The 26,308-nt window shown below is 36.9% G+C and overlaps 1 protein-coding gene across 3 annotated transcripts; it reads left to right on the top strand.

Annotated features, from left to right (window-relative positions):
- Window positions 1–1,570: 1,570 nt before the first annotated feature.
- On the top strand, window positions 1,571–26,308 carry CLK4 (CDC like kinase 4). 3 transcript variants are annotated; one of them, XM_087955250.1, is made up of 14 exons: window positions 1,571–1,753; window positions 2,678–3,021; window positions 5,171–5,313; window positions 17,951–18,170; window positions 19,248–19,338; window positions 19,704–19,770; window positions 22,344–22,460; window positions 22,556–22,722; window positions 22,814–22,908; window positions 23,157–23,286; window positions 23,524–23,606; window positions 24,446–24,525; window positions 25,808–25,895; window positions 25,979–26,308. In XM_087955250.1, exons 3-14 carry the CDS (start codon window positions 5,171–5,173, stop codon window positions 26,117–26,119), a joined length of 1,422 nt encoding a protein of 473 aa, XP_087811376.1. In that variant the 5' UTR covers window positions 1,571–1,753; window positions 2,678–3,021; the 3' UTR covers window positions 26,120–26,308. The 3 variants fall into 3 exon arrangements, with proteins under 3 accessions (XP_087811376.1, XP_026542415.1, XP_026542454.1); XM_026686630.2 differs by having other exon boundaries at window positions 1,580–1,760; XM_026686669.2 differs by lacking the exons at window positions 1,571–1,753; window positions 2,678–3,021 and adding an exon at window positions 10,169–10,249 and having other exon boundaries at window positions 5,186–5,313.

The raw sequence follows: 26,308 nt of genomic DNA on the forward strand, positions 1-26,308 counted from the left end.
CTATGACCTAAATTGAGTCATGTGGTTTTGAAAGCCTTAATGTCTTGAGGCTTCCTATGGTCTGCTAGAGTCTATTCCATATACTGTATATTATCATATACCTATGCTGGACTACCATCTCAAACAAGGATGGGGTCATTTTCGGAACTTACTCCACTCTGTCTGGACCAGTGTTTGTTCACATGTAGTTGGAAGCCAATTTGGTAAGGCTCTAATATGGTCTTGTGGGATCTAGACGTGGACATATTCAGGACTGGATCACTATCCAAGCAAGACAGGAGGAAAATCCCACAACATGATCTTTCTGGGGGGAAGCCATATGCCCAGGACTTGAATGCTTATCCGAACTAGACATTTAAAAGAAATTATTTATATACTACATTATTAACTTAAAGCTTTACATGTTCACCAATTTACTGGCATGTCCACATGGCTTACAAAAATACTCATAATTAAAATATTGAAAACTTAACATTAAAACCCAAGGATATCCAAAGGATAAATGTGTCTTAGCTCTTTCCCAAATTGTAAAAAGAAAAGGATTTGCTTCACTTTCAATGTATCTGAGGTAGGCTGCACAATTTGTACTTCCCTGATGACAGTAGAATGGACTTTAAGGCTGGAAGCAGTCTAGATAGATAGATAGATAGATAGATAGATAGATAGATAGATAGATAGATAGATAGATAGATAGATAGATAGATAGATAGATAGATAGATAGATAGATAGATAGATAGATAGATAGATAGGAGTACCCTCATTGTTACAGTGGATTGGATTCAGAAGGTACTCAGTGCAACTATATATCTCTAAGATATATATATCTCTAAGATCCTTCATTATTATCTAAGATCCTTCATTATTCCTTTATTGAAGTAGTTTATTTTATTTATTTAATTATCTTGTAAACAATTGGCAAATCAAATAAATAAATAAATAAAATAAACTACTTCAATAAAGGAATAATGAAGGATCTTAGAGATATACCACTTACTACTACTTATGCTGCCACCTTCAGGGCCATCTACAATTTCTAGACTGACTTCAACGGCTGACCCATAATGAATGTATTCAAATAATCTAGTTTTGAGATAACCAGTATATGACTAACCAGTCAGGATTCTGTCCTCCACCTAGGAATGCACCTGGTTGATCAACTAAAGCGAATATAAGGCACTATTTGCCATAAGTATTTTACTGTTTTACTCTAGTAGTTGGTTAATGCTTTTTCTAATCCCCTTCATATGTATGAAAGCAATAAAACTATTTTTTTTCAATCCACAAGGGGACTCTGCAACGTTTTTTAAACAGCCCTTTTCCCAGTTACGCTGATGGCAAAGCGGCATCCATCTTTCCAGAAACTCTGCAACAATCACGCGTACAGTAATTTATTTCTCAGCTACTATCAGCAGAGCAGCGTTGTCACCCCCCTCGAACATAAGAAAAACATCAACCCAAACACGCGCCGTAGAGAACTATTTGTGGCAGGCCACAAACATTAACCAATGGCTGCTTCCGACGTCATAATATCCGCACCCAACCCCTCCCTTCTCCGGGCTATACGTGTGCGGAGCCTCCGTTTTTACAATGCCCTACCCTGGAGAAGTCGGAGGACGTTGACCGCGGAGGGAAAGGTGCCCGTCTATTTATTTCTCTTAAACTAGGAACTTTGGAGAGAGAAATTACTGCAGGTTAACTCGCCGGTTTTTTAGGCTTGGCTCTGAGGGAAAGCGGCGTTCTTCTGAAGCAAAAGTGAGAGGTTTTGGGTTTTTTTGCACGATACAGCTTAGTTCGGATTTCAGGGTGTCTTACTCGAAGAACTTTTTAAGGGTAGTATCCTAGTTTTACAGAACAACAGAGTTGAAAGGGACCTTGTAGATCATCTAGTCCGGACCCACATCCCCGCCCAAGCAGGAGACCCTAAGCCATTTCTTTTGCCAACTTAGTTGCCAATTTAAAAGCAGTAACAAATTAAATTCTCCACCTAGTACTTTTTTTGTAATCTAGGTCCCTCTGTGGTGCGGAGCCAGGATTACACCTTTATTTTCTAAAATGCTTTTAGGGACTCCAGTACGGTACAAAGTGGGGTGGGAGGTGGGGTGCCTGAAGACCACTGGCCTGCGACTGCCCCGCAGTAGATATCAATCAGAATAGAGCTGGAAGGGACCTTGGAGATCTTGTAGTCCACGCCCCCTGCTCAAGCAGGAGACCCTATACCATTTCATACAGGGGGCTGTCCAAGTGGATACTTTGGAACCATTATGGTTTTTTTTAAAAAGAAACCTTGTTACCATCTTTAATTAAGTCGCTTTTAACGTGACAAGTTGGACGCGCAGCTCTATGGAAGACTGCATTGCTGCCCCCGATCCCTTTTTCCGCCCATCGCATTCAGCATTCGTTTCCACGGAGAAGGCCGCTCATTCTTTTTTTTCTTGGCTACAGAAGCACTGATGTAAACACGTGTTCACAATCCCGGGAGAAATAGATTTAGAAACACCTGAAAGAGCACAATGCGTGTTCGCCGCCGCCTGGAATTATTTTATAAAAATAAAAGGCGGCATATAAAGAAATAATAAACATTCTGGGAGCCGAAGTCACAAGAGGCCAAGTTTGAATATTCTTGAGATAGATACAATTCCCACGCTCATTTTCTGCCTTTCTTCCTTCCACTTTCAGGCTGTGGTGACAAAACACCTCTACCCCTCCCCACAGCCGCATATTCTGAAGTTCTGCTCTAAAAGTTCCCGATCAAAACGTTGCGACAAGCATCCCTCCTCGCCACGACGCTCAAAAGTTTAAAAAATAAATAAATAAATCTGGAGGCCGCGGCCGATCTACAAAGGAATCCCGGCGTGAAAGAGGCAACCCTCTTCCCGCCCTCGGATATTTGACGTCATTCCGGAGGTGAGACGGGAAGAAGCCGCCATTTTGTTTGTTTGGATACTTGATAACCGTCATCTTCCTACCTGCTCGTAGCCGGGAAGCGACCGGGAAGGTCACCTTTTTGGAAGGGAAAAAAGGTAGGAGTGAAGCGGAGCGTCTTTGAAATGATCCCACGGTTTGGGCAAAAAAAATCTCGGAGCTCCGTTTGGGAAACGAGAGCAGATCGACGATAAAAGTTGCTCTAATTTCAAATTTTCTCCCCCTCCCTTCCCTGAGGTACTTGCACAGCAGCAAAAGAGGTTTTCCCAACCCCAATACTTTTCCTGAGGTTCGTTGTTGCAGTTTTTACGCTAAAAGAATTGAAAGCAAACGATGTGACTTAAATTTAAATATATAAATTTAGACTTGATATATCGGTATGGTCCACATTGCGCCTCAGCAGCCATCCCACGAGCAGATAAATCCGTTTTTCCGGTCTTATATGGAAATGCCAGGGGCTAAATATGGGACTGGGCGTGCGCAAGTACGTACTGCACCTCTGTGTTGGCTGTGGAGGCGAGATAGTCGGATTTTTGACTGCATAAAAAAGTATCTTTCAGCATCGAAGAATCACAGTCGAATGCGTGTAATATCGAAATAGATACACCCCTCTTTTGCTTTAAGACTTCACTAATTGCCAATGGATGGTAATAGAAAGTCGGTTTAAAAGGGGACATTGGTTGCACTTAATGTTGAGAAGCCACTGTCTTAGTATGCTATTATTGTTCGTTGCAGTGCATTGTCAGGGATGCCTGTTGTCCCTTTTTCCCAGTTTTAACTGGAGCATGCTCTTCAACAGAAGGTAATGAGACATACAGTAGGAGCAGATGACATTGATTTTCAGTGAGTTTACACATTACAGCAAATCTTGATGGGATACAGTTCCTTTTGATTTAGCATGTTCTGCAAACACAGCCATCATGGTTTATTCATAAACCATAGGGTAACAATGAATGCCATCAGCATCTTTCATGCCTATGATAGATATGTACTTACTATAGGCATGTCTTATGGTACTAGTGCCCCATCCTGGACATTTTAGAAATGCTCATGAGAAGATAGATGTGTAGAATTCTAGAAATATAAATAGTGATGGTAAATTATAACATTAAATTGTATTAGTAATTCTGAAGGTTGTTTTTATTTAGGAGAGAGCAAGAATGCAATCTGCCTCTTATTCAGATTTATCTGAGTAAGCCTGCAATTTATGTGTCTTGAAAAAACAAATGTAAATTGAGGGATTGATTGTAAGCATTCTCAGAGATGTCTATAGAACTGACTGAGCCATGGGGTCACTCATTTTTCCATTGGAATAAATTAAAGGAATAAATTTCCCTTATTCAAAATTTAGTAACCTCTGGACTACTAAACTGATTGCTTTTCTACACATTGAAATAAATAAGATCACACTGGGAGCTTGCTCTCTTGCAATCCCTTCCTCTCCCTGCAATCCCCGCTCTTTGTAAGGAAGAGGGACCAAAAAAAGTAATCTCTCCTTTGCCTGAACCTTTTGTTGTGCCATTTAATCACTCCCCCACTCTTTGGAATCCTAGAGTTCCCTGCTTAATGTTTTATATGCATCAAAAACACTGTAATCATGCTTATAGTCTGGGGCTGGGAGCCATACCTTTTCTCATTGCCAGTACGATCATAGTTGCTTTCAATGTGTAGAAGAGCAGACAGCTTACTCTCTTAAAATCTATTCCACTCCAGTTTTTCTAATCCTCAGTGGGCAGGGAAGAAAGGTCAAGCAAAGAAAGATCCACATAAATGCCTTGCTTTCCTCCTCCCCCCATGCGACAACTTGCAAAGTGAAGAGATTGTAGAGAAAGGGATTTGAAGGGGAAAAGTTTCCAGCCCTAAAATAATGTAACCGAAAATGTTTTTAATATTTATTCTGTTTCTTGATAGAAAGCATATTGGGTTCAAGTGGTGAGGAATGGAAGGGAATACAATAAGGGGACCGAAATTCTCTTGCATTTAAATAAATGGTTCTGTATTTACAGATTTAAATATTTTTTGTAAACAGCTCTTTGTTATAGTAACTATGAAGTAAGTCTCACTGTCTAATGAGGTTTATTTCCACTAAATAGAAATTAGAATATAACCTTACTTTTATTTGCCATACTCAAGTAAAATCAACTATTGAAATAATAGAAGCCTGTTTTGACTAAATATTTCAGATTGTGCTTTTAATTTGTTTAAATTTTCATTAAACTTTTCTCTTGATATATTTTCTTTTATAAGATGAAGCACTCAAAACAAGGTTGTTATTCTGAAGAAGATGACAGAGGAGAAAAAAAATCTACAAATAGCCGAAAGCATAAGAAGAGGTCCCATAGTAGTGAAAGAAATGACAGACGCTATAAATCACTTAAAACTGCAGACAGGTATTTAACTATAATTTTCTAATTATAAATATCGTATAGGATAATTATGTAAATAATTATATAATCATTATAAATAAGGTTTAAAGAGGTGAGAATTGCTCTCACCTTTTTGGCCTTCTGTAACTTGGCTTTTCCAGTTGGCTTGGGCATTGTTTACCATTGGAAGTAGTTGATGGGATAAAAAAAGCTCATTGCTGTGCTACCCATTTCCTTGGTTCTAGATTTTGTATGGGTGGCATATAAATTTAATAAATAAATAAGAAGCTATGTTACTTTAGTACATTTATATAAATGTTTTATTTGATTTAATGAATTATATATTTTTTGCTCTATTTTGTTTTTTTTAAGTAGTTTAATTAGTATTATAAATGATTTTCCTATTATTTTTTAGTGAGACAAGGATAAGAGTTCCTTTTATAGTAATATAGTAGAACTTCTGGTCACGAGCACTTCCATTCATGACCAAATTGGGTGACAACCAAAAGTTTTTACCTCTAGTCATGAACGGTGCTCGTGTGGCAACCAAACACAGCTGTCCCGATTTCCCTTTCCGCACTGTGCCATTTTTTTTTAGCGCATGCACTTTGGTGACAACCAAATTAGGTGACTGAATTCTCAGAACGGATTACGGTCGTCACTGGAGGTTCTACTGTATTGTTCACTGGAGTTCTAGAAGATAAAATAATAAGGAAAGGAAGCAACAATTTATTTAATGACTGAATACATTTGTGCAAAGTTTCTGTGAGCTAAGCTTGCAAAGTACATTTCTATGTCTATTAATTGGATGCTTTGTCCAAGAGAAGGATTATATTGATGGTACTTTTCATGTAATCACCTTCATTATAATGCTGATTTTCTATTTTTAAATGGCTGTTTTTATATTTCTATTTTTTTCTGCTGACTTGTATATCACTCAAAGTCACTTCTTGTTAGATGGGCAACTATATACATTTAATTAATAAATTATCTGAAGTCGGGATATTTACACTGTATGTTTTTAAACTTGTTTTATTGTTTATTTATTTGCTGAAGTATCCCTGTTCTCACAAACAGAAGAGGGATACATACTCCCTTCCTACCATTGTTCCCATATACCTTATGTTGTCCCAAACCTGGAAGTAAACTGAGATTTCAAAATTATTAACCCCTAGTAAGCATGTCCTTTGTTAATGTATTCGATATCCTTTTGAAACCTTCCAGTGACTATTGCCATTTAATGAATTATGCAAACTGATTCTGAACAACGTGAAAAAGTGCTTACTTTTACTTGTTTGCTTATCTTCCCAGTGAGATTCATTGGGTAGCCCCTAGTCCTAATTTTGTTATGCAACTGTCTTTCAGCTGCTCAGTGCAGCAAGGCTGAAGTTTGTACTTCGGGGAGATCCTGTGGATTGACAGATAAGTTGAGGATGTTTGACTGTTATTGTGGATAGTTATGTTAGCTGCTTCCCAAGACCTGGGATTTGGTAAGTGTGAGAAGGTAAAATTGATGGTGGAGAGAGAGGGTGGTTGTAGTTGGGCTTTATGGACTAGTGAGTTTGTTACTGCTGCATAGCTTGTGCTACTTAACATTGTCTTTGGATTAGTAGTGGAATCTCCGAAAATGATAGTCTTCATCTACTGACTGTATCTACTGACATATAGTTTGGGGCCACCTGAAACATGAACCTGATCCAAATAATTAAAGGATCAATATACAGAAATAGTCATGTGTTAGATCTAGTTTTTATCTCAGGGTAGTCATGACATGATCTGAAGGTTCTATCAGTCCTATGTCATGGTCAGACTGATTGTTTTTGGCTTGCTGGTGGTGTCTTACCATTCACCACCAGAAAGAGTTTGGATTTATTGGAAACTACTAGGCAAGAAATGGACCTTGAGTTAGAATCTGACTGGCAGTCTAGTCACATTTGCTAAAGCATGGCCTTGTCCTTGGGAATGCTTAATTGGGAATGCTTAATCCTGTGACAGGTGAGGAAGAGAATATGGCCTTTGGGACTGTTAATCTAGCTGTCTGTTAAATCTGATACATGAATGGTGAATTCATCCTTGAATGAGAGGATGCTTCTGCCTATCTTGGTGATAGTGGTACACCATCTGAAAAAGTTGGACCCTATGGTGGTAGACAGTTGTAGCTCAGTCTTCATTCTTCCTATCTAGAAAAATTGTTGAAAAGGTGATCAAGTTGCAACTTCAGAAGACACTGAAATAATCAGATTATCTAGTCTGCTTCAGTCAAGTTTCAGGTCTATGCAAAGTATAGAGACAACACTTGTTGATAACAACTGTCAGTTCCAGGAGACCCTGATTCTTCTTGACATCTTTCAATACTTTCATAGTATCTTTCTGGATTAACTGAGGATTGAAAGTGGGAGACATGAAGTTGCAGTGCTTCTTCTCCTTTCTCCAATATCAATTAGTATTGAGGAGGAGGAGGGGGAAGAATACATTGAAGACCCTGCTTTATGAGATATCACAGGCTCAGTGTCCTTGTCCTTCCAGTTTAACATCTACATGATACCTCTGGATGAGATCATTGGTTAGGTTTAGGTAGCCCTTGATTTACAACAATTCATTTAGTGACTTTTCAAACTTACAATAGCACTGAACAAAGTGATATACGTTGTTTTTTATGCTTACTACTGTTGCAACATCCCCATGATCATGATCAAAATCCAGATACTTGGTAACTGACTCAGTTACTGTGTCCTGGTGTCATAAGATCATATTTTGCGATCTTCTGACAAGCAAAGTCTATGGGGAAGCCAGATTCAGTCTACTATGTTACTAACTTATCAACTGCAGTTTTTCACTTAACATCTATGGCATGAAAAGTTGTAAAATGGGACAAAATTCACTCCTTTTGCTGAGAAACATAAATTTTGGGCTCAATTGTGGCCATAAGATGACTACTTGTATTAGCTAGGTAATACCTAATAGAGTTGGATATTGTTGGAGGTTGGGATCAGGAACAACAGGTTTAAACTACTTGCCTGACTCAGAAGGCCCTTGAGATAGCCACTCATGCTTTGGTCACTGCCTACATGGGATTGCCTTTGAAAACCACTCAGAAGTTGCAACTGGTCCAGAATTAATTCAGCAAACAATTACGGGCATGAGTCATCACACCTAGCTAACAGCTTTATTCCAGAGGCTGTACTGGTTTAAATAAGCTTCTGAATACAATTCAAAGTGCTGGTTACTATCTATAAAACCCTTCATTTATAAACCCGTTATTTAAAGGACTGTATGTCTTCCATTTGCTTTCATCTTGTCTGTACAATTGGGCAGAGTTGGAATGCTGCATGTCCCATCAAGTAAGCAGTGTCATCCAGTAAGATATAGGAACTGTCAAAGCACCAAAAAAATCAGGCCTTGGGCTATAGGGCTCCTTTGCATCAGTTAATATTGTTGATCTCCCATTTTGGTGTTGTTTAATTGTATTGAATTATTGGTTTTAATTGTACACCGTTCATACTTACTGTAGAGTTGAGAAATAGTATACATTTCTAAAATAAATAAACACAAAATTGATTGACCCTGGCTTCATGGTTCTATTCCCAGGAATTTTCCTACTTTAGGTTCGAATAGGATTATACTTTCCCAGCAGAACTGGTTATAATATGGAGGTCTTCCTGGCTTCACATTTCCTGCTTGAAAAGCATGTGACCGGGAATGCCTTTGCACATATTAATTTAGTATGACTGGGATTTGCTTTGCTTTAACACTATTCAAACCCTTTGGTACTAATCACTTTACAGTATTATTCTTGAGGGTACCTTTTATGCCTTTATTGTTTAGTGGCCAGCTTTTTAATTTTTTTTCTTTGAATGTGTTTAAGAATGTTTTTATTCTTCTTTATGTTTTTTGCCATGTGCTTCTCAAAATTCTTGTCTACATTCCTTATCATATATGTTTTTGGTCAGGTTTCATGTTCTTTTTCATTCCCATTAAGATAGTCCTTCCTATCCTGAAGGTAGCCTTCTTTTGCATATCCTGGACTCAACTAGAAAGCTATTTTAGCCTCTTCCTGATTTTGATTGAACCTTTCATATATTGTGAAATATATATAGTTGAGCATCAGTTATTGTAATTTTAAGTAACCGCTATGCAGCAAAACTAGTTTTTTTTTATATTCAGATGTGACTGTGTTGGACACAACAGCAGTTGCCCATGTGATAAATATAATAATTATATTAGTTCTAGACAGTTACATCTCAATTGAGAATATGGCCACTACTTAAAATTAAATCTAAATTTATTTCCAATATCAACTGTTCTATGACATAATTATTTAGGATTTTAAATTTGATTTTTTTTGTTATGCCCAAGTATGTACCAGTAATCAAATGGCTTCCATTGTTACAAGAATTTATCTTACCATGCCTCTGGGAATTATTTCAACAACTCAAGAACTCTTCAGTATTTTGATTGGCTGAGCAATAGCATATCCTTAGATCTAGTTCACAATTGTGGCCAGCTATATTGGCACCTTAGTGATTCTATGAAGGTACCTTGTCCTACAATATTTTCTAGTACATTAGATTTTAAGCCTGACTATATATAAAGACAGATTCTTTTCCAAGGCATCCTACTGTGCTAAACATATGTTCATACTTAGAAATTACTATATTCCATTGGTTGTCACCAAATCTCTCTTCTCTCTATTATTCTCTCTATTATATCTGTGTTTTTCGCTTGGAGACTGCTAACAGATACATGTTGGTATTCAGATATTGGTATGAGTCCTTTTCGTAGCCTTTTCATTTTTTTCAATTGACATTAGTTCTACTCATTAGTTCACTCCACAGTGGTCCTATTTTCTTACAATATTTCCTACACCCTTCCAAATCAGATGCTGTCTGGAATCAGCATAAAACTGCTCCACTACATCTGTCATGTTATATATCTGCAGCCTGGTTCCATTTCAGTTCAGGTGAGTCCTGTCTTTCCTCCCAAAACATTCCCTGGTATTGAACAAATTTAAATCTCTTCTCCTGACATAGTCTCATTCACACATTCAGACCTTTGACTCTGTCTAACTTGTTCTGGATATAGGGCAATTAAAATTTATAAGAATGCTGACTTTGCAATCCTAGATTCAGTAAGCAGCCTAAATTTTGCTATTACTTAATATGATTGGTACCAGTATAGTATGGACACAACTACTACCTCCTCCCAAGCACTGTTGAGCACCTTATCTACATGGGATATGAAATTTTCAAGTTTTGCATCATGTAAGCAAACAACCATATCCATTACAAACACATCTGTTCTTCTAATTCAGGGGTGTCAAACTCAAGGCCCGGGGGCCAGATCCGGCCTGCAGGATGTTTAGATTTGGCCTGCAGAGCCACCCTGGAAACAGCAGAGGACTGGCCCACAGTGCCTCTACCAGTGAAAATGGAGCTTGGGAGGGCCGCAGGCCCACCCTGCCCACCGCCACCCCAGCCCCTCAAGGACAAACAAAACCCTGATACGGCCCTGAATGAAATTGAAGTTGTAATTGAATCACCTAAAATCAAAAGCTCCCAAAGAAATATCCTCAATCTGAGAGGATAGGGATTCATCACTGGGGTCATGGGAACATCTTATCTTCCAACTAGTAACTTCCTTCTCCAGGACCTTTTCTCTCTCATAAGGAAAATCACCATGTAAAATATCACATCTCAGAAGGTTTTGTGTACATTTTTTCTGTCTGACCATTTCCAGTTCTGTCATGTTATTTTTAAGAAAAGTAGTTTGTTCCTTTGACTCAGGAACACGATCCATTTGTATGTCTAATACCACTTCCTCCCCTGATGGCTTTTTATCTGTATGCTAATTATTGTTAGTAATTTAATATTCTATTTTATAAATTATTTGACCCCAAAAGATTTTGAAATGCTGACTTCCTTACCAATAGATATACTCACAGTGCGGTTTGGTCTTTGAAGATAGTGGTCATTGTACTTTTCTTTTACAAAACTGTTGAGCATCTCTTTGTTCATTCTGGTTGTGAGCTCTCAATTGCCACTGTTCTTTCCTAAAAGTCCTATTTTCAGTTAAATTGTTGGCTAAAAACGTGACTTCACTGCTTAGTTACTTGATTTAATTTCTCATCAGTTTATAAACATATTTTATTGTAAAAAAACAACCTCAAACTGCAATGTCAGTGAAATTATATAGATTTTTTTTGACGGGGTTGTGGAAAGAACACATGGTCAGGATAAAGGAGGATATTGAGAGGGCCGCTTGGGAAAGAAACTGCACATTAAAGCTTCCAAAATCATGACTATTTTTCTGAAGTGCTGGGCAATTTCACCTTAGCATTTGTGTTTGCTGAATTCAGAGATGCTCTCAACTTGCCCTGTGTATGGGTTTGTTGATTTAGAACAGTGGTTCCCAAAGTGGGCGGTACTGCCCCCTGGGAGGCAGTGGGATGCCTTAAGGGGGTGCTGAGAGGCAAGGGGCCGGCAGGGGGGTGCTAAGAGGTGGCAGGCGGGCGCTGGAGGTGAGAGGCAGGGCACAATTCAGGGGTGAGAAAAAATCCCGCTGCTGCCGCATTCGAGGCAAGGTCCTCTAGGATCATCCCATTGACTTGCACACTCTGGTGCAAGGAACTCCGCCCCGAATGCAGCATTGGGAAAGGAGAGTGGCTTTGCTCTCCTTTTCAAACATCCCACCACCGCCGCGTTCCAACCCATTGAGCCCCTTGCACTGGAGGCACCTGCCCAAGCAAGTCCGAACTGAGTGGTGCACAAAGTCAATGGGGTGAGCCTGAGAGAGGGAAAGAGAGATGAAAGAGAGAGAAGGAAGAAGAGAAAGAGAAAAGGGAAATAAAGAAAAAGGGATGAAGAAAGAGGGGGGATGGAAGAAAGGGACAGAAAGAAAAAGAAATAAAGGAGGGAGGGAGGAGAAATATAATGAGATATCTATTCTAGTCCAATCACCTGCTCCAGCAGGGTTAGAAGGGTGTGTGTGTGTGTTGTAATTTACCAGTACATTTTGGTTTTGCCTTCTCCAGAATTGGCACTGTAATACATTGGGGAAAAGTAATTTTTTAGGGTGGAGATCTGGTCCAATGGATCCTGTTTAAAGCCTCAACAAAATGTGAGAGCTTCCTCATAGTCTTGGCCATGTTTCGTCCACAAAACCTTTAATTAATAGAAGCCAAAGATGTTTCAATGTGCTGGCAAAGATGCTGGCAAAGATGTTTCTGTTGAGGTAATCCAATAACAAAGTCCAGTATCAAAAACAGTTCAGTAACAGACTTACATCAAATCCAAGAATAACAGTCAATAGGAACGGCAACACTCTCCAGAAAAAGACAACAGAACAGGAACTAAACAACCCAGGTTTCTGACTCCATCTTATGGTGTTTGAGGAACCACACCCAATTACAGTTTTAGCATTCTCTTAAAGAGACAGTATTAAAATGTCTATCCTGGTTTATATATTTTCCAACCCAACTAACTGTTAGGTGACTTATATTCCTAACATTCTCCCCTTTGGGTAGGACAATATATACAACCTTACATTCTAAGTCCATAATCCTCACAGCAAGCCTTATGCTTTACAGAGCCTTGGGCTTTTGTAAAATGATCTGCGATGTTATTTTCTGACATACAGTATTCCAGCTTAATCATCTTACTTTGCACACATTGTCTCACATTTAAATATCTTAACTCTGTGTGTTTTGATCTTGTCTTAACAGCAATATTTGAAGCCATTTGTATTGCTGATTGGTTATCTTCATAAACAACAATAGAATCTGTTACATCAATTCCCATGTCAATCAATAGTTGCTTATAACAAACTAAATCTGTACATAATAAAGACAAACATGAGAATTCAGCCTCCATTGTTGACAAACTTAGATATTTCTGTCGAATAGACCTCCATCCAATCAACACCTTTCCCAATAATACTACAGTACCTGATGTAGATTTACGTGTATTTATGTCTGCAGCAAAACTTGCATCAGCATATGCAGTTACACTTAGTTCATCTTTAGGCTCCAAATACAATGCATAATACAATGCATTGTTTAAGATATCTTAACATACGCTTAGCAGCTTGCCAGTGCCTATCAGTTGGCTCTTGCTAATTGGTTAATATCTGGCCGTGACCAATTACTGAGATAAGATAAACTACCAATCAAGGACTGATAAATGTTCTTATCAAAAACAGGACTTTGAACATCACTGTGGTTAAACTCCTGGCTCATCGGTGTTTTAGCTGGTTTACAAAGTTCCATTTTAAAACTTTTTAGTAATTGGTTAATTTTATCTGCCTGTGAAATTTTGTAGCCTCCCCTAGTTTTATCTATAATCCAAGATATTGTTTAATTACTCCTAACTGTTTTATCTTAAATTTCTTCTCTAAAAGTGAAATTATATTAGTAGCTTCTTGTTCAGTTTTGGTGATTAATGCTATGTCATCAGTGAACAATAGCAACAATGACGCTACACCATTACTTTCCTTTTTAAACAAACATGGATCAGCCATGCCAGCTACAAAACCTATCTTAGTTAATTCCTTAACTATACACTGGTTCCACTCATATCCTGATTGTTTTAAGCCATAAAGACTCTTTTTCAATCTCCAGCAATCAGTTGTATTATCATTTTTGATACCTAAAGGTTTCTTTGAATAAATAGTGTGTTGCAACTATGCAGATATGCCGTCTCTACATCTAAATGATTTACAATGTATTTCTCCTTAGCTGCCCACACTAATGCTGCCCTTAATGTAGTAGCCTTCAGACTAGGTGCAGACACCTCATCATAGTTGTTTGTTGTCTGATTGAACCCTTGTGCTACCAACCTGGCTTTATGGGTGACAGTCCCATCTACACCTGTCTTTAGCTTATAAATCCATTTACACCCTATGGCATGTTTACCAGATGGTAACTTAACATTTTCGTATACCTCCAACTTTTTTAATGATTCCAGTTCCTTATCCATTGCTTCCTGCCAAGCAGCCTGATCCTTAGCAGGATACAGTTTCAGTTCACTATAGTTACCAGGAATTGTATTCACTTGGCATACAACACTAGCCTGATATCTATCAGGTGGTCATGTTACTCGGGTTGAATGTCTAGGTAATACAGGACTTACTGGTGGACTCACCTGTGCCACCTGCTCCTGTTCTTCTACCCCCTCCTATGCCTGTTCTACTACTTCCTCCTGTTCTTCCTCTTTAAATGCTATTCATGGTTTACTTATTTTATCTTTAGGGACTATTTGGGTGTCAATAATAACATTATTGCTGGATTCCTGTTCCAGTTTATTCCACACAACGTGCTCAAGAAATTTAGCACTAGCGCTACAATTAACATGAGCTGTGCCTGGATCCCAAAATCTAAACGATCTATGGTTGGCTTCATATCCTGCGAAAAATAATTTCTTAGCTCTATGTTGCCCTTTCAATCTTACTTGTAAGGGAATATGCACCCATGCTGGAGCTCAAAATGTGTGTAGATAAGCTTAAATTTGGCTTTCTGCCATGCCAATGAGTGAATGGCAATTCATCAGTTGTTGTGTTCACCGCATTGTTTAACACATGGTTGCTACACATTATGGCCTCATCCCACAGTGTTTCAGGCAAATCTTAATCAGATAACATAGTGCGAGCCATGACTTGTAACATTTGCCCTCTTTGTTCTACAAACGAGTTATGTTGTGGTCTGTAAGGTGCAGAACGTTTATGCTCAACACCAGCCAATTTCAGCATTGTTTGGAATCTCTTGTTAATAAACTCAGTCCCATTATCAGTAACTAAAGTAATTACTTTACTCCTCATTTTTCTTTCAGCAAATCTTAGCCAGTTAAAGAAATGTTGGAATGTTTATGTTTTGTTTTTCATGAGATAGCAGAAACCGTACCATGAGTCCATTATACTCAAAATATTGCAGGCACCTCCCAAACTAGGTTTCTTAGGACCAATTATGTCAGCAAAAACAACCTCTAAAGGTTCTTTGGTCTTAAACCCATTTAGTCTGTTTGCTGGAGTAGTCTTGCTTTTATCTTGGCTACAGGCATTACAGTTTAAATACTTCTGCTACAGGATTTCAATTTTACTCCCTCTGACAATTCAACAGTTTGTTTGAGCATTTTCTTCTCCAGACGTCTATGTAGTAAATGTATACATTCATCATGTGGCTTAACATTGTTATGAACTGAGTTAGCCATCTTCAACTGGTCATCATGTATCACATATAAATCATTCTCTAAAGTAGCAGTAACACTTTTACCCTCTTTCTCTATTATATAGTTATTTCCTTTAAAGGTTACTACATAACCAAGATTAACTAAAGCCCTTACTGATAACAAATTAAATTTCAGTTTAGGTACCTATAACATAGTTAAATGCTCATTTATACAAGAACAGTAGGCAGTACCATCACCAGAAGGTTTCATCTTCCATCCATTTTCCAATGATATATGTTGCTTACTTGTAGACATCTTTACAAACCTCTCTCTATTTTTAGTAATGCATTGCGATGCTCCACTTTCAACAACCCACAAATCATGGTTTACAGTTGAATTGCTAGACATAGCTAAACTAATATTCTTCTTAGCCTTCTGGTGATTACCAGTTTTCTGTTGTTTTCCCTTCTTACAGAATCTAGCTATATGTCCCCTAGCCCCACAAGAAAAACGCACACAGGGAGACGTAGTGAGAGTGGTGAAGAATAACACACAATCAGCACACACATACACTGTATAGTAAAATGTAGATTTTTACTTCCAATAAACGTTTAAGCAAAGTCCAAACAAGCAGTCCAAGTCATTCACAGTTAAAGCAGTCAGTTTTCAGTTCAGGGATAATCCAATAACAAAGTCCAGTATCAAAAACAGTTCAGTAACAGACTTACATCAAATCCAAGAATAACAGTCAATAGGAACGGCAACACTCTCCAGAAAAAGACAACAGAACAGGAACTAAACAACCCAGGTTTCTGGCTCCATCTTATGGCCATTTGAGGAACCACGCCCAATTACAGTTTTAGCATTCTCTTAAAGAGACAGTATTGAAATGTCTATCCTGGTTTATATATTTTCCAATCCAACTAACTGTTAGGTGAATTACATTCCTAACAGTTTCAGTGTGGAAAAGATCCTCTAAACTAGGCCTCATTTCAATCTGATGCATCAGCTCTCGCGCTCCCTCTCTCCCCCTCCCCCCTCCATCCCTCCATGCCCCCCCTTCTTTGTGCCTTTTTCTTATCTTCCTTCTCTCTTTCTCTCTTTTCTCTCTCTCTTTTTCCCTCTCCCAGGCTCACCCCATTGATTTGGTGCACTGCTCCGCTTGGACTTGCTTGGGCAGGTCCCTCCAGTGCAGCAGGCTCAATGGGGTAGACCTGCAGGGCCGGCTCCTAGAACGCAGCAGTTCCGGCACGTTTGAAAAGTAGAGCAAAGCCAGAGGTCAGTAATTTTTGCTGCAAAGAATCACAGAAGCTTCTGGGTTGTGCACAAGAAGAGACACACATTTCAATGCAATTCAGCAACATAAAATAAAGAAATACAAATAAAACAAATCAAGAAGAATCAGCAAAGCATCTCTGATTAGATTTTATTCACTACTAGAATCTAATCAGAGATGCTTTGCTGATTCTAGTCCAATGACCTGCTCCAGCGGGGTTGGAAGGGAGTATGTGTATATGTGTGTGCATGGCTGTCAAAACCTTAAAAACAGGTCAAGTAGTTCTGGGGAGGCCAGTCATAAATTAGAACACTTGCTAAGCAACTGGCCATTAAGTGAGGACCACTTGTATTTGGTTTGCCAGTCACCAAACCATGCTCACCCAGTCAGCCTTGCCACCAGTCATGTGGCCAGCAAGTCACGCCCACCCAGTCATGTCACCAGCAAGCCACACACACCCAATCACATTACCAGCAAACCAAACCCTCAAATTAGGCCACGCCCACAGAAATTTGAAGCCCGCCCCTGGGTGGGGGGCATTGTAGCAGCAAGAGGACAGTGGACTGAAAAAGTTTGGGAACCACTGATTTAGAATATCCTTAGATGAGATGAATTATCTAAATAGTTCTTGTGTTGCTCAACATAAGCAATCCACACACACAAGTGGGATAGTTAATTGATTATGAATTTTTATAATTATAGTAATTATTGTAATTGAAGTTTCAATTATGTTTGCTTGCTGTTTTTTTTTACTAATGCCCTGAACTTTAAGTTGCTATAATAACTTTCATATGGGTGCTCTCTACTTAAAAAGCTTAATACTCTCATTTCAATAATAAAACAGTATAGTTTCCATCTGAACTAAATAAAAAGGAATTCTAATAAAATATTATGCATTTTGGAAGTTTATTAGAATATAGAAAATATTACTGGTGTGCAGAACATTTAAAATCCAAGCCATCTCAAACTCAAAACAGCTCATCTGATTGAAATACTGTATTTGTTTTGAGTTTGAAACAGATGTTTCACATTCGAAACAGGATCTTCTGATTCCTTTGAAAGTATTTTAAGCTTGAATGCTCAAGCATGGAATAGCTGTTCTGAACATGAAAGAAATATTTTGAATTTGAAAAAGGTCAGGATGGAAATACTTTGCACACCTTTATAAAATGTATTTGTTTTGTACTACTTTTTTTGAAATGGGGAAATAACGTAAATATATTTTCAGTAACTACTTGGATGATACATCAACACATGAGAGAGACCGTCATGACCGAAGATATGTTGAAGAATATCGAAATGACTTCTGTGACGTAGATGACCATAAACATTATTACAAACATGAAAAGAGCCATTGCCATCATTATAGCAAATCTTCTGGTCGAAGTAGGAAAAAGAATCATAAACGAAAGCATAAGAAACAGGATCCCAGCGACAGCTCACATTCGGTATGTATGCTTTTAAAAAGAATAAAAGTATATTGTTTTTAAGCTACTTTGAGGAATATTAGATTCTCTGGATATATTTGGAAGATTTGATATGAAATCTGCATTTTATTTTATTATTTCTGTATGATGGTGTATGTATGTATGTAGATTCGACTATAATGAAGGGTACTAACTATATGAGTTTTCATTTGGCTTAATTTGTTCAAAACAGGAAAACTCAGATTATTTTGTTGCCTTTTGTCTTGCAGCTCAAAAAATAAAAGTAGCTGTCTTACCCTTATTTGAATTAGTCTTACAGCATGATGAAGCAACCCTGTCTAGCTTGTTCCTTGTTTTTCAAAATGGATCTGTTTAAGTGGAATTAGTTTATTAATACGATGTCTGTAATGAATTCATCGTGTTTTGTTTCTGTGAAATAGTTTCAAGCAAATATTAAGCATTGGGTGATTTTATTATCAGAGAATGAATAATTTCAACAGTTAGCAAGATCTGAATATTTTACAAATAATAAAAGTACTTTTGTTGTGTACATTCAAATTTAAAAATGTTGAGATGCAAGACTTTGTACTTACAGATGTATATCAGCAGAATATTAGACAATTTTACAAATTTTACTAATATCTTTCTCTTTAGCTGGTCTAATTATGGAATATAAATAGTTGCATGAATAATCTGTTGATAAATATTAATTGAATTGCATTTTTAAAAAATTCAAGAAGATCAGACCTGTTTTATAAAGATAACAATTGTTTTCAACTAGCAGAAGTCATTTAGATTGTAATCTTAGTTTCAATCTTCTGGTAATGTAAAATTTAAGAGACAAAATTGTGTTGTGTTTCTGTTGTCTTGCCACTTTAAGTATTTATCTGAAAATCTGTTCCTTGCCATGTTTTTCTTCTGTAACATAAACTGTGCCCTGTGAATTTCTGGGGACTGAATTTGAAATTGCTCCTGCCAACTGTTCGTGGCCTGGTGCGTAACTGAATGCCTGAATATCCCCGCTGAATGAATTGCGTAATCTACCCTGAATTCACTCTGATATATTGATTGGCTGGACGATCTTGGTGCCGTTTCCAGAAGAGCCATCGAAGGAAAAGATCCAGGAGTGTAGAGGATGATGAGGAGGGTCACCTGATCTGTCAAAGTGGAGACGTACTAAGAGCAAGATGTATAGAATATTTTTCAACACTTTTAAAAAAAATGTCAGCAAAAAATCTGTTTAGAATAGTATGTTAGATGAGAAGTGGGGGCGGGGCTAAGAAAGCTTCATTGCTCTCTTTTATCTTTTGTTTTGTCTTTGTATTCTATTTCTTTTTTTTTTCTGTACTCTTAAATGTTGCTGTTTAGAGAAGTACAACAGTAAATAAAGCTTAAAGTTAGATTGATAGCTAGATAACTATTTTGTGACACCTATCCAATATAAATAATACATTCTGAAACAGACAGTAAATGTTGTAATGATAGACTTAATAGTGTTCAGCTTTATTCAGCTAGTTCTATAACAGCTGGAATGTATTTCTTTTTTCTTTTTAGATGAAGTTATTGCTACTTTAGGAGAAGGCGCCTTTGGGAAAGTTGTAGAATGCATTGATCATCACATGTATGTATCCTGTTTTCTCCAAAGTATTATCAATAATACTGAAATGTGTTTATATGATGGTAGAAATCCTTCTGCACATGCTATTAATTTAAGCAAGTTAAACTTCAGAAAAACAGTTCAAAAATAATTAATATGGTAGCCAACTATAATAATTTAAATTTTTCTGCATCTTCTGCACTGAAGGTATAAAACGTAGCATGATAAAAAAATTTCAGTTCAAACTTAGAAAAGTCTTAATAATGCAACATGCCAACCCAAGGTAGATGTAGTCTTAACTGTCTTATTATTCAAACTTTAATTTTAATCATTTGTAGTTTTTGGCCTTTTTAATATAATATTTAAACCCATTCTCTTTACTATGATGTTGACAAATGCAATACTAATAACATAATAACAAACTTTAAAAAAACAATAATAGAATAAAATTCTTTATTGGCCAAATGTGATTGGACACACAAGGAATTTGTCTTGGTGCATGTGCTCTCAGTGTACATAAGAGAAAAGATACGATCATCAAGAGTCAAGAATCATAAAGTACAACACTTAATAATAGTCATAGGGTACAATAAGCAAACAAACCATACTGGGAAACAGTCAATAAAAATCATTAGGATACAATCAACAAGGTTACAGTCATACAGTCATAAGTGGGAAGAGATGGGTGAAAGGAAGGATGGGAGGATTAATAATAACAGTAATAGTAATGCAGACTTTGTAAATAGTTTGACAGTGTGGAGGGAATTATTTGTTTAGCAGAGTGATGACGTTCGGGAAAAACTGTTCTTGTGTCTAGTTGTTCTGGTGTGCAGTGCTCTATAGCATCGTTTTGACGGAAGGAGTTGGAACAGTTTATGTCCGGGATGTGAGGGGTCTGTAAATATTTTCACAGCCCTCTTTGACTCTTGATACAGGTCCTCGATTGAAGGCAGGTTGGTAGTAATTGTTTTTTCTGCAGTCCTAATTATCCTCTGAAGTCTGTGTCTGTCCTGTTGGGTTGCAGAACCAAACCAGACAGTTATAGAGGTGCAGATGACAGACTCAATAATTCCTCTGTAGGCAAATAAGACAAGATGTCAGGTATTTATTAAGGAGCCTTAACAAATTCCTTGCAGTCTAGGCTATGGGACTTGAGGTTCTAGCTTATTTTCAGACGTTCCTTTCTTGCAGCTGGCTGCTTGGAGAAGTAAGGGAATTGGAAAGAGAATGGCACTGCCCCGCCCACTGTTTCTTTCTAGTGTGTTTGCTCTAATCTATAGCCTCAATGAAATTGCTGTTGAAGCAGTGAAGTCCTCAATAGAAAAAAGAGACATTCTTCTAAAAACTGAAGCTTCTGTTAATTTATGTTGAATTCATCTTTAAATGTTGCGCTTTGTATTTTCAAGCTTAAGGATTTTTTATTTTTTTTATTTGCTGTTATTAAATAGCCAATGAAGCCAAACTCACCTTCGTTGAATCCCTTTACTGATTATTTTAATAGAATATTGGATTATATGTTTATGGTCTTGGTGTTTGGTGATTTTAAGGAAGGTGTTTATTCTGTTCTGTAAAGATTTTTATATTTACTAGTGTTTCATATTTTGTTTTTATTGTTTTGAACTGATGGTTCGGACTGTTGAAGGGGATGTTAAAAATAGTAACTTCTACTAAGTGGCCACTTTGTTTCCTGGCATATCTTTCTATTTTTGAAGTAAAAGTTGCTAGATTTCTTTTAAAATAAAAATATGGTTGGAAGATACGGAGACAGTGTTAACTTATTTTCCTTTGCCTGAACCTTCATAAAATACTGTTCAAATGCCTTAGCAGACTCTCCAGTTCATTATGGGAAATAATGCTGACAATTACAAAATTGGTATAAATTTTCTCCCCTGCCAACCCTTGACTTCAGGGTGCAACATCTGGACTTGATTAGTATGTCATCATTCTTATATTATTTTGGTAGGGTTTGATGGTGATGTATACAAAATGACCAGATTGTAATATCTGAAAAGGTTTCAAATATTATTTACATACAAGAGAAAAGAATGTTCAAAAGTTATACGTTTGTTAACTGTTGTACAATATTTTGATATTATTTCTGAATCAGGACATGGTAGAATTATGTGATCCCATCTACCCTGTTTCTCCAACAATATGGCCTCCCCCAATAGGAAGTCCCAGCATGTTTTATAGGCATGAAATGAAATTAAGCCCCTCCCCCCAAATTAAGGCCTATATTAAAACATGCGAAATGGGGGAATGGTGGGGGGCTTGCCGTTAGGAAATACTTTTGTTGCACACCCGGATATGGTGCTGCCTGCGTTGACCCCGATACGAAGTGCCCCACCAACGCCGAGGTCAACATTCAAGCCATTGCTGCCCGCCCGCCCGAAGATGCAAGGGGAGGAGATTAAGTCACCCCGAAAAGACAGCCTAGCCATTTTTTCGGGGCTCAAAAAAAAATAAGACCCAGCCTTATTATATGAGAAACACGGTATCAGTTACCAAGTATCAGATAATAAAGGTTACAGAGGAATCTTTCTTATATGCTTGAAAAAGGCTGTACTTAAATTGCAATATTTTATTTTATTTCTTAGGAGAAAGATGCATGTAGCTATAAAAATTGTAAAAAGTGTTGGTAGATATCGAGAAGCAGCTCGTTCAGAAATACAAGTATTGGAACATTTAAATACCTTGGATCCTAGTAGTACATTGTAAGTATTAACTGAAACATTAATACTATGTTTTAAAAAATAAATAATTTACTGTTTAATTAATCCCTTGTTTTGATGATATTTTTATTCCCTAGTCGTTGTGTACAGATGTTGGAATGGTTTGAACATCATGGTCATGTCTGCATTGTATTTGAACTGCTGGGACTCAGTACTTATGAATTTATTAAAGAAAATAGTTTTTTGCCATTTTCTATTGAACTGATTAGGAAGATGGCTTTTCAGATTTGTCAGTCCATAAACTGTAAGTATATTTAATAATTAAAGAATTATTTATATCTAAAATGCTATACAGGAATTTAAGTATTGAATTCCTACTTCTTCTTTTTTTCCAGTTTTGCATCACAATAAATTGACTCATACAGATCTAAAACCTGAAAATATTTTATTTGTAGAGTCTGATTATATAGTAAAGTACAATTGTAAAATGGTAAGTGTTAAAATATATTTCTCTGTAGGTTGTTCCTATGCATTTTTTATTCTGTACAATGTATTCAACTGTCACAACATTTTTTTTAGTATGAGATTCCTGTGTAAAATACTTAGTAACATCACAATTAGTATAAACATTGCATGAAGCACTGGAATTCTTTAAGAAGTTTATTACTTGGATCACAATATATTTCAATCATAAGAGATTCAAGAAATACAACTAATTTTAAAAAAACTTTGTTACAGAGGCGAGATGAACGCACCCTGAAAAACTCGGATATTAAAGTTGTAGACTTTGGTAGTGCAACATATGATAATGAACATCACAGCACTTTAGTTTCTACACGTCATTATAGAGCACCTGAAGTTATACTTGGTTAGTAAAAATTTTCAAAGCTGATTTATTAGTTTAATCTTGTGTAAATTATTTAAGAACCCTTTTCATGCATACATTTATAATATGCATGGTGTTACTATTCTTCCCTATCCTTTCCTATTTTTATAAGTAATGGGGAAAAGACTGATGGTTTTAGAAGTCAGGTAAGCATTTTTCATTCATGATTTTCAACCTGAGTGTCATGAAACAATCAACATGTTGTGAATTGTGTTACAGCACTTGGTTGGTCTCAGCCCTGTGATGTCTGGAGTATAGGCTGCATTTTGATTGAATATTATCTTGGTTTCACTGTCTTCCAGGTATGCATATAACTTTTTAGTTATAATTCTAGAGTTAAATGGAACATTGAATCTACTTTGCTTTGTTAATCCTTTGATGTGAAATCTTATGGAATGTGGGTAAGATTTATCGGAACTTTATATCATCTAAGACGGGTGGCATATATATTTAATAAATCATATTTAGAGGCAAAAATTGCTTACTTTAGTACAGTATGGCTGAATTGTTCCAGCCTTACGTAAGTGCTTCAATGCTGTGGTTACTATTTTGGAAGTAATCAATTTCTGAGTATTTCTGGCATGGTCAGAAGACTGTTGGAACATTTACAATGAGTTCAGAACAATCTGTTACTAAAGCCAAACAATCATTCTGAATTCAGAACTGTTCCAATGTAAAATGTTATGCACACCACTAAAAAAGACTGCACATTGAATACAGGTAATAATTGCCTAACAACCACACTTGGTACCCACAACTCCACTGGCAAGTAATGTCTTCTTCATTGTCCCCTCTTGTTGGAAGTGGACTGTGAAGCGTGCAAGTAGTGTTCACAGGTCACTGCTATGGTCTGAAATACTTGAATTGCAATAACATAACCATGGGGATTCTGTCACAGCCATTGTATCTTTAAATGGTCTCTAAACAGGGCAATTATTCAGCAGAGACTACTTATAAAATGTACAGTTGAGGAACACTGCATTCCAGGTTTTTGCTTGGTTCCAAGTTCCAGAACTCTGGAGATTAAACAGTTGTCCTTTTTTTGTGGAAGCCTGCTGATATGGGCAAATAATATTCTGATTGTTATTGTTTACAATTTGGTATATGCTTAATTTCTTTGGGCTGCTTTTGTTTTTTGCAGACACATGACAGTAAGGAACACTTGGCAATGATGGAGAGGATACTTGGGCCTTTACCAGTGCACATGATTAAAAAATCACGGTATGCTTATTTTAAATTGTGAACATAATCTTTCACCCCAAAAAAATTCAAAGGAAGCTTTTTTTGGGGGGGAGGGGGGGATAAAAATACGTGATGCTGGTAATATTTGCATAGGATCATAAACCCTGATTCTTTTGTCTGGTTTGATGCGAATAAATTGCATGTTTGTGGATACAAGCCTGGGTTTCATTTTCCCTTTGCATGAGCAAAGAAAACTAAGTAGGAATGAATGCTTTATCGCCACATCCAATCCCTGGCTTGTTGTTCCAAATAAATTAAGATTATAAGAGCAGCCCAAAAAATGTTTTTTGTAAACCATCCCAAGTTAAGATTTGTGAGTTGTGGCCAAAAATTGAAGAAAGCTGCCCCTGAAAGTTAGAATTCTTAATCTGTTCCTTTTATCACATACAAAAATGTATTGTTAGAAACATCCTTGGGCAGGGCAAAGTTTCCCTTCCTTTCCAATGTTAAGACTATATACTTAGAAAAGAATAACTCCAACTGCTGCAGACACTAGCCCTACAGCAAGATAGGTGACAAATGACAAATAAATAAACTGATCCTGTGGGCTTTTATTTCCAAGTTAAAATACACAGCAATAGTGCTGGATGCCAAAATAACTAGGTGTGCATTAAAGGGCATCAGTGACCACATTTTTTTTTAATTGTGGAAATTAATGGTAGTTGAGAAAAGTAGCTGAAGCCTATGTGCAACTCTAAAAACAAACATCAGGAAGAAAGATGAAGAAAAGATATCATCCCTGAAAGGAGCTTGAGAAAAGGAAGAGTACAGGAAAGCTTAGAGGAGAAAACATAGGTGTTTGAAATATTTTTCACTTTGAAAAGAGTTGAGTTTGGAACGCATTATTCAAAGTTCAGACATCATTGTTTCAGCCACTTCAGAAAGTCCTTTAAATTCAAAGCAGTGATTTTTGAGTTAAAAACTGTTTTGAAGAAGCTTGACAAACTTCAGTATGGTCAGAATAATGCATTTTAATTTTTAATAGATTTGTACATCTCTTATAAGCACATAGGAGTAGCTCCTCATCTCTTCCTTGTATGGAAAGCTGAAGTTGAAACATTTATGTATACTTTGAGTATAAGTTTCAATTGAATGTGGTATTTTACATAGGATTGTATTAAGGGTATTATAAATATTGAAAGAGAATGAAGCATTTATGTATTTACTTATGAATGAATAAATTATATTTGTAAACTGCAGAATCATACTGATAGCCCAGAAATGGAGATCAGCAAGTTATAGTTAGCCTTTTTGTATATAGGAAATGTTACTTTCATCATAACCAACTGGACTGGGATGAACAAAGCTCTGCAGGCCGCTATGTTAGGAGACGATGCAAACCACTAAAGGTAAAAGGTGGGAATTCTTTCTCCATTTAATTCTGACATTCTAAGAGAATTTTTAAAAGTTAGCTTTTCTGTCTTTTCTCTAGGAATTTATGCATTGTCATGATAAAGACCATGAGAATCTTTTTGATCTCATCCGCAAGATGTTAGAATACGATCCAGCCAAAAGAATAACTCTAGATGAAGCCTTGCAGCATCACTTCTTTGATCCCCTAAAAGCTAGATAGATTTTACTGTCTTCCTTAAAGGAGATGACATCTCCTTGTGAGAAGTTGTAAATAATAAATTAATTTGTACAGTTATTTCTGTAAATATGACCATTATGTGTCTATACTGATGCTCCTGTATTATCTGGTTGAACAGTTACAGCTGATCATGGATGTTATCATGTAAACATTAAAGGAATGTTTTTACAA

Source organism: Notechis scutatus, chromosome 2 (assembly GCF_049901735.1).
Source record: "Notechis scutatus isolate UNSWTSFEM ecotype Mainland chromosome 2, rNotScu1.2, whole genome shotgun sequence".
Classification (NCBI taxonomy): Eukaryota; Metazoa; Chordata; class Lepidosauria; order Squamata; family Elapidae; genus Notechis; species Notechis scutatus.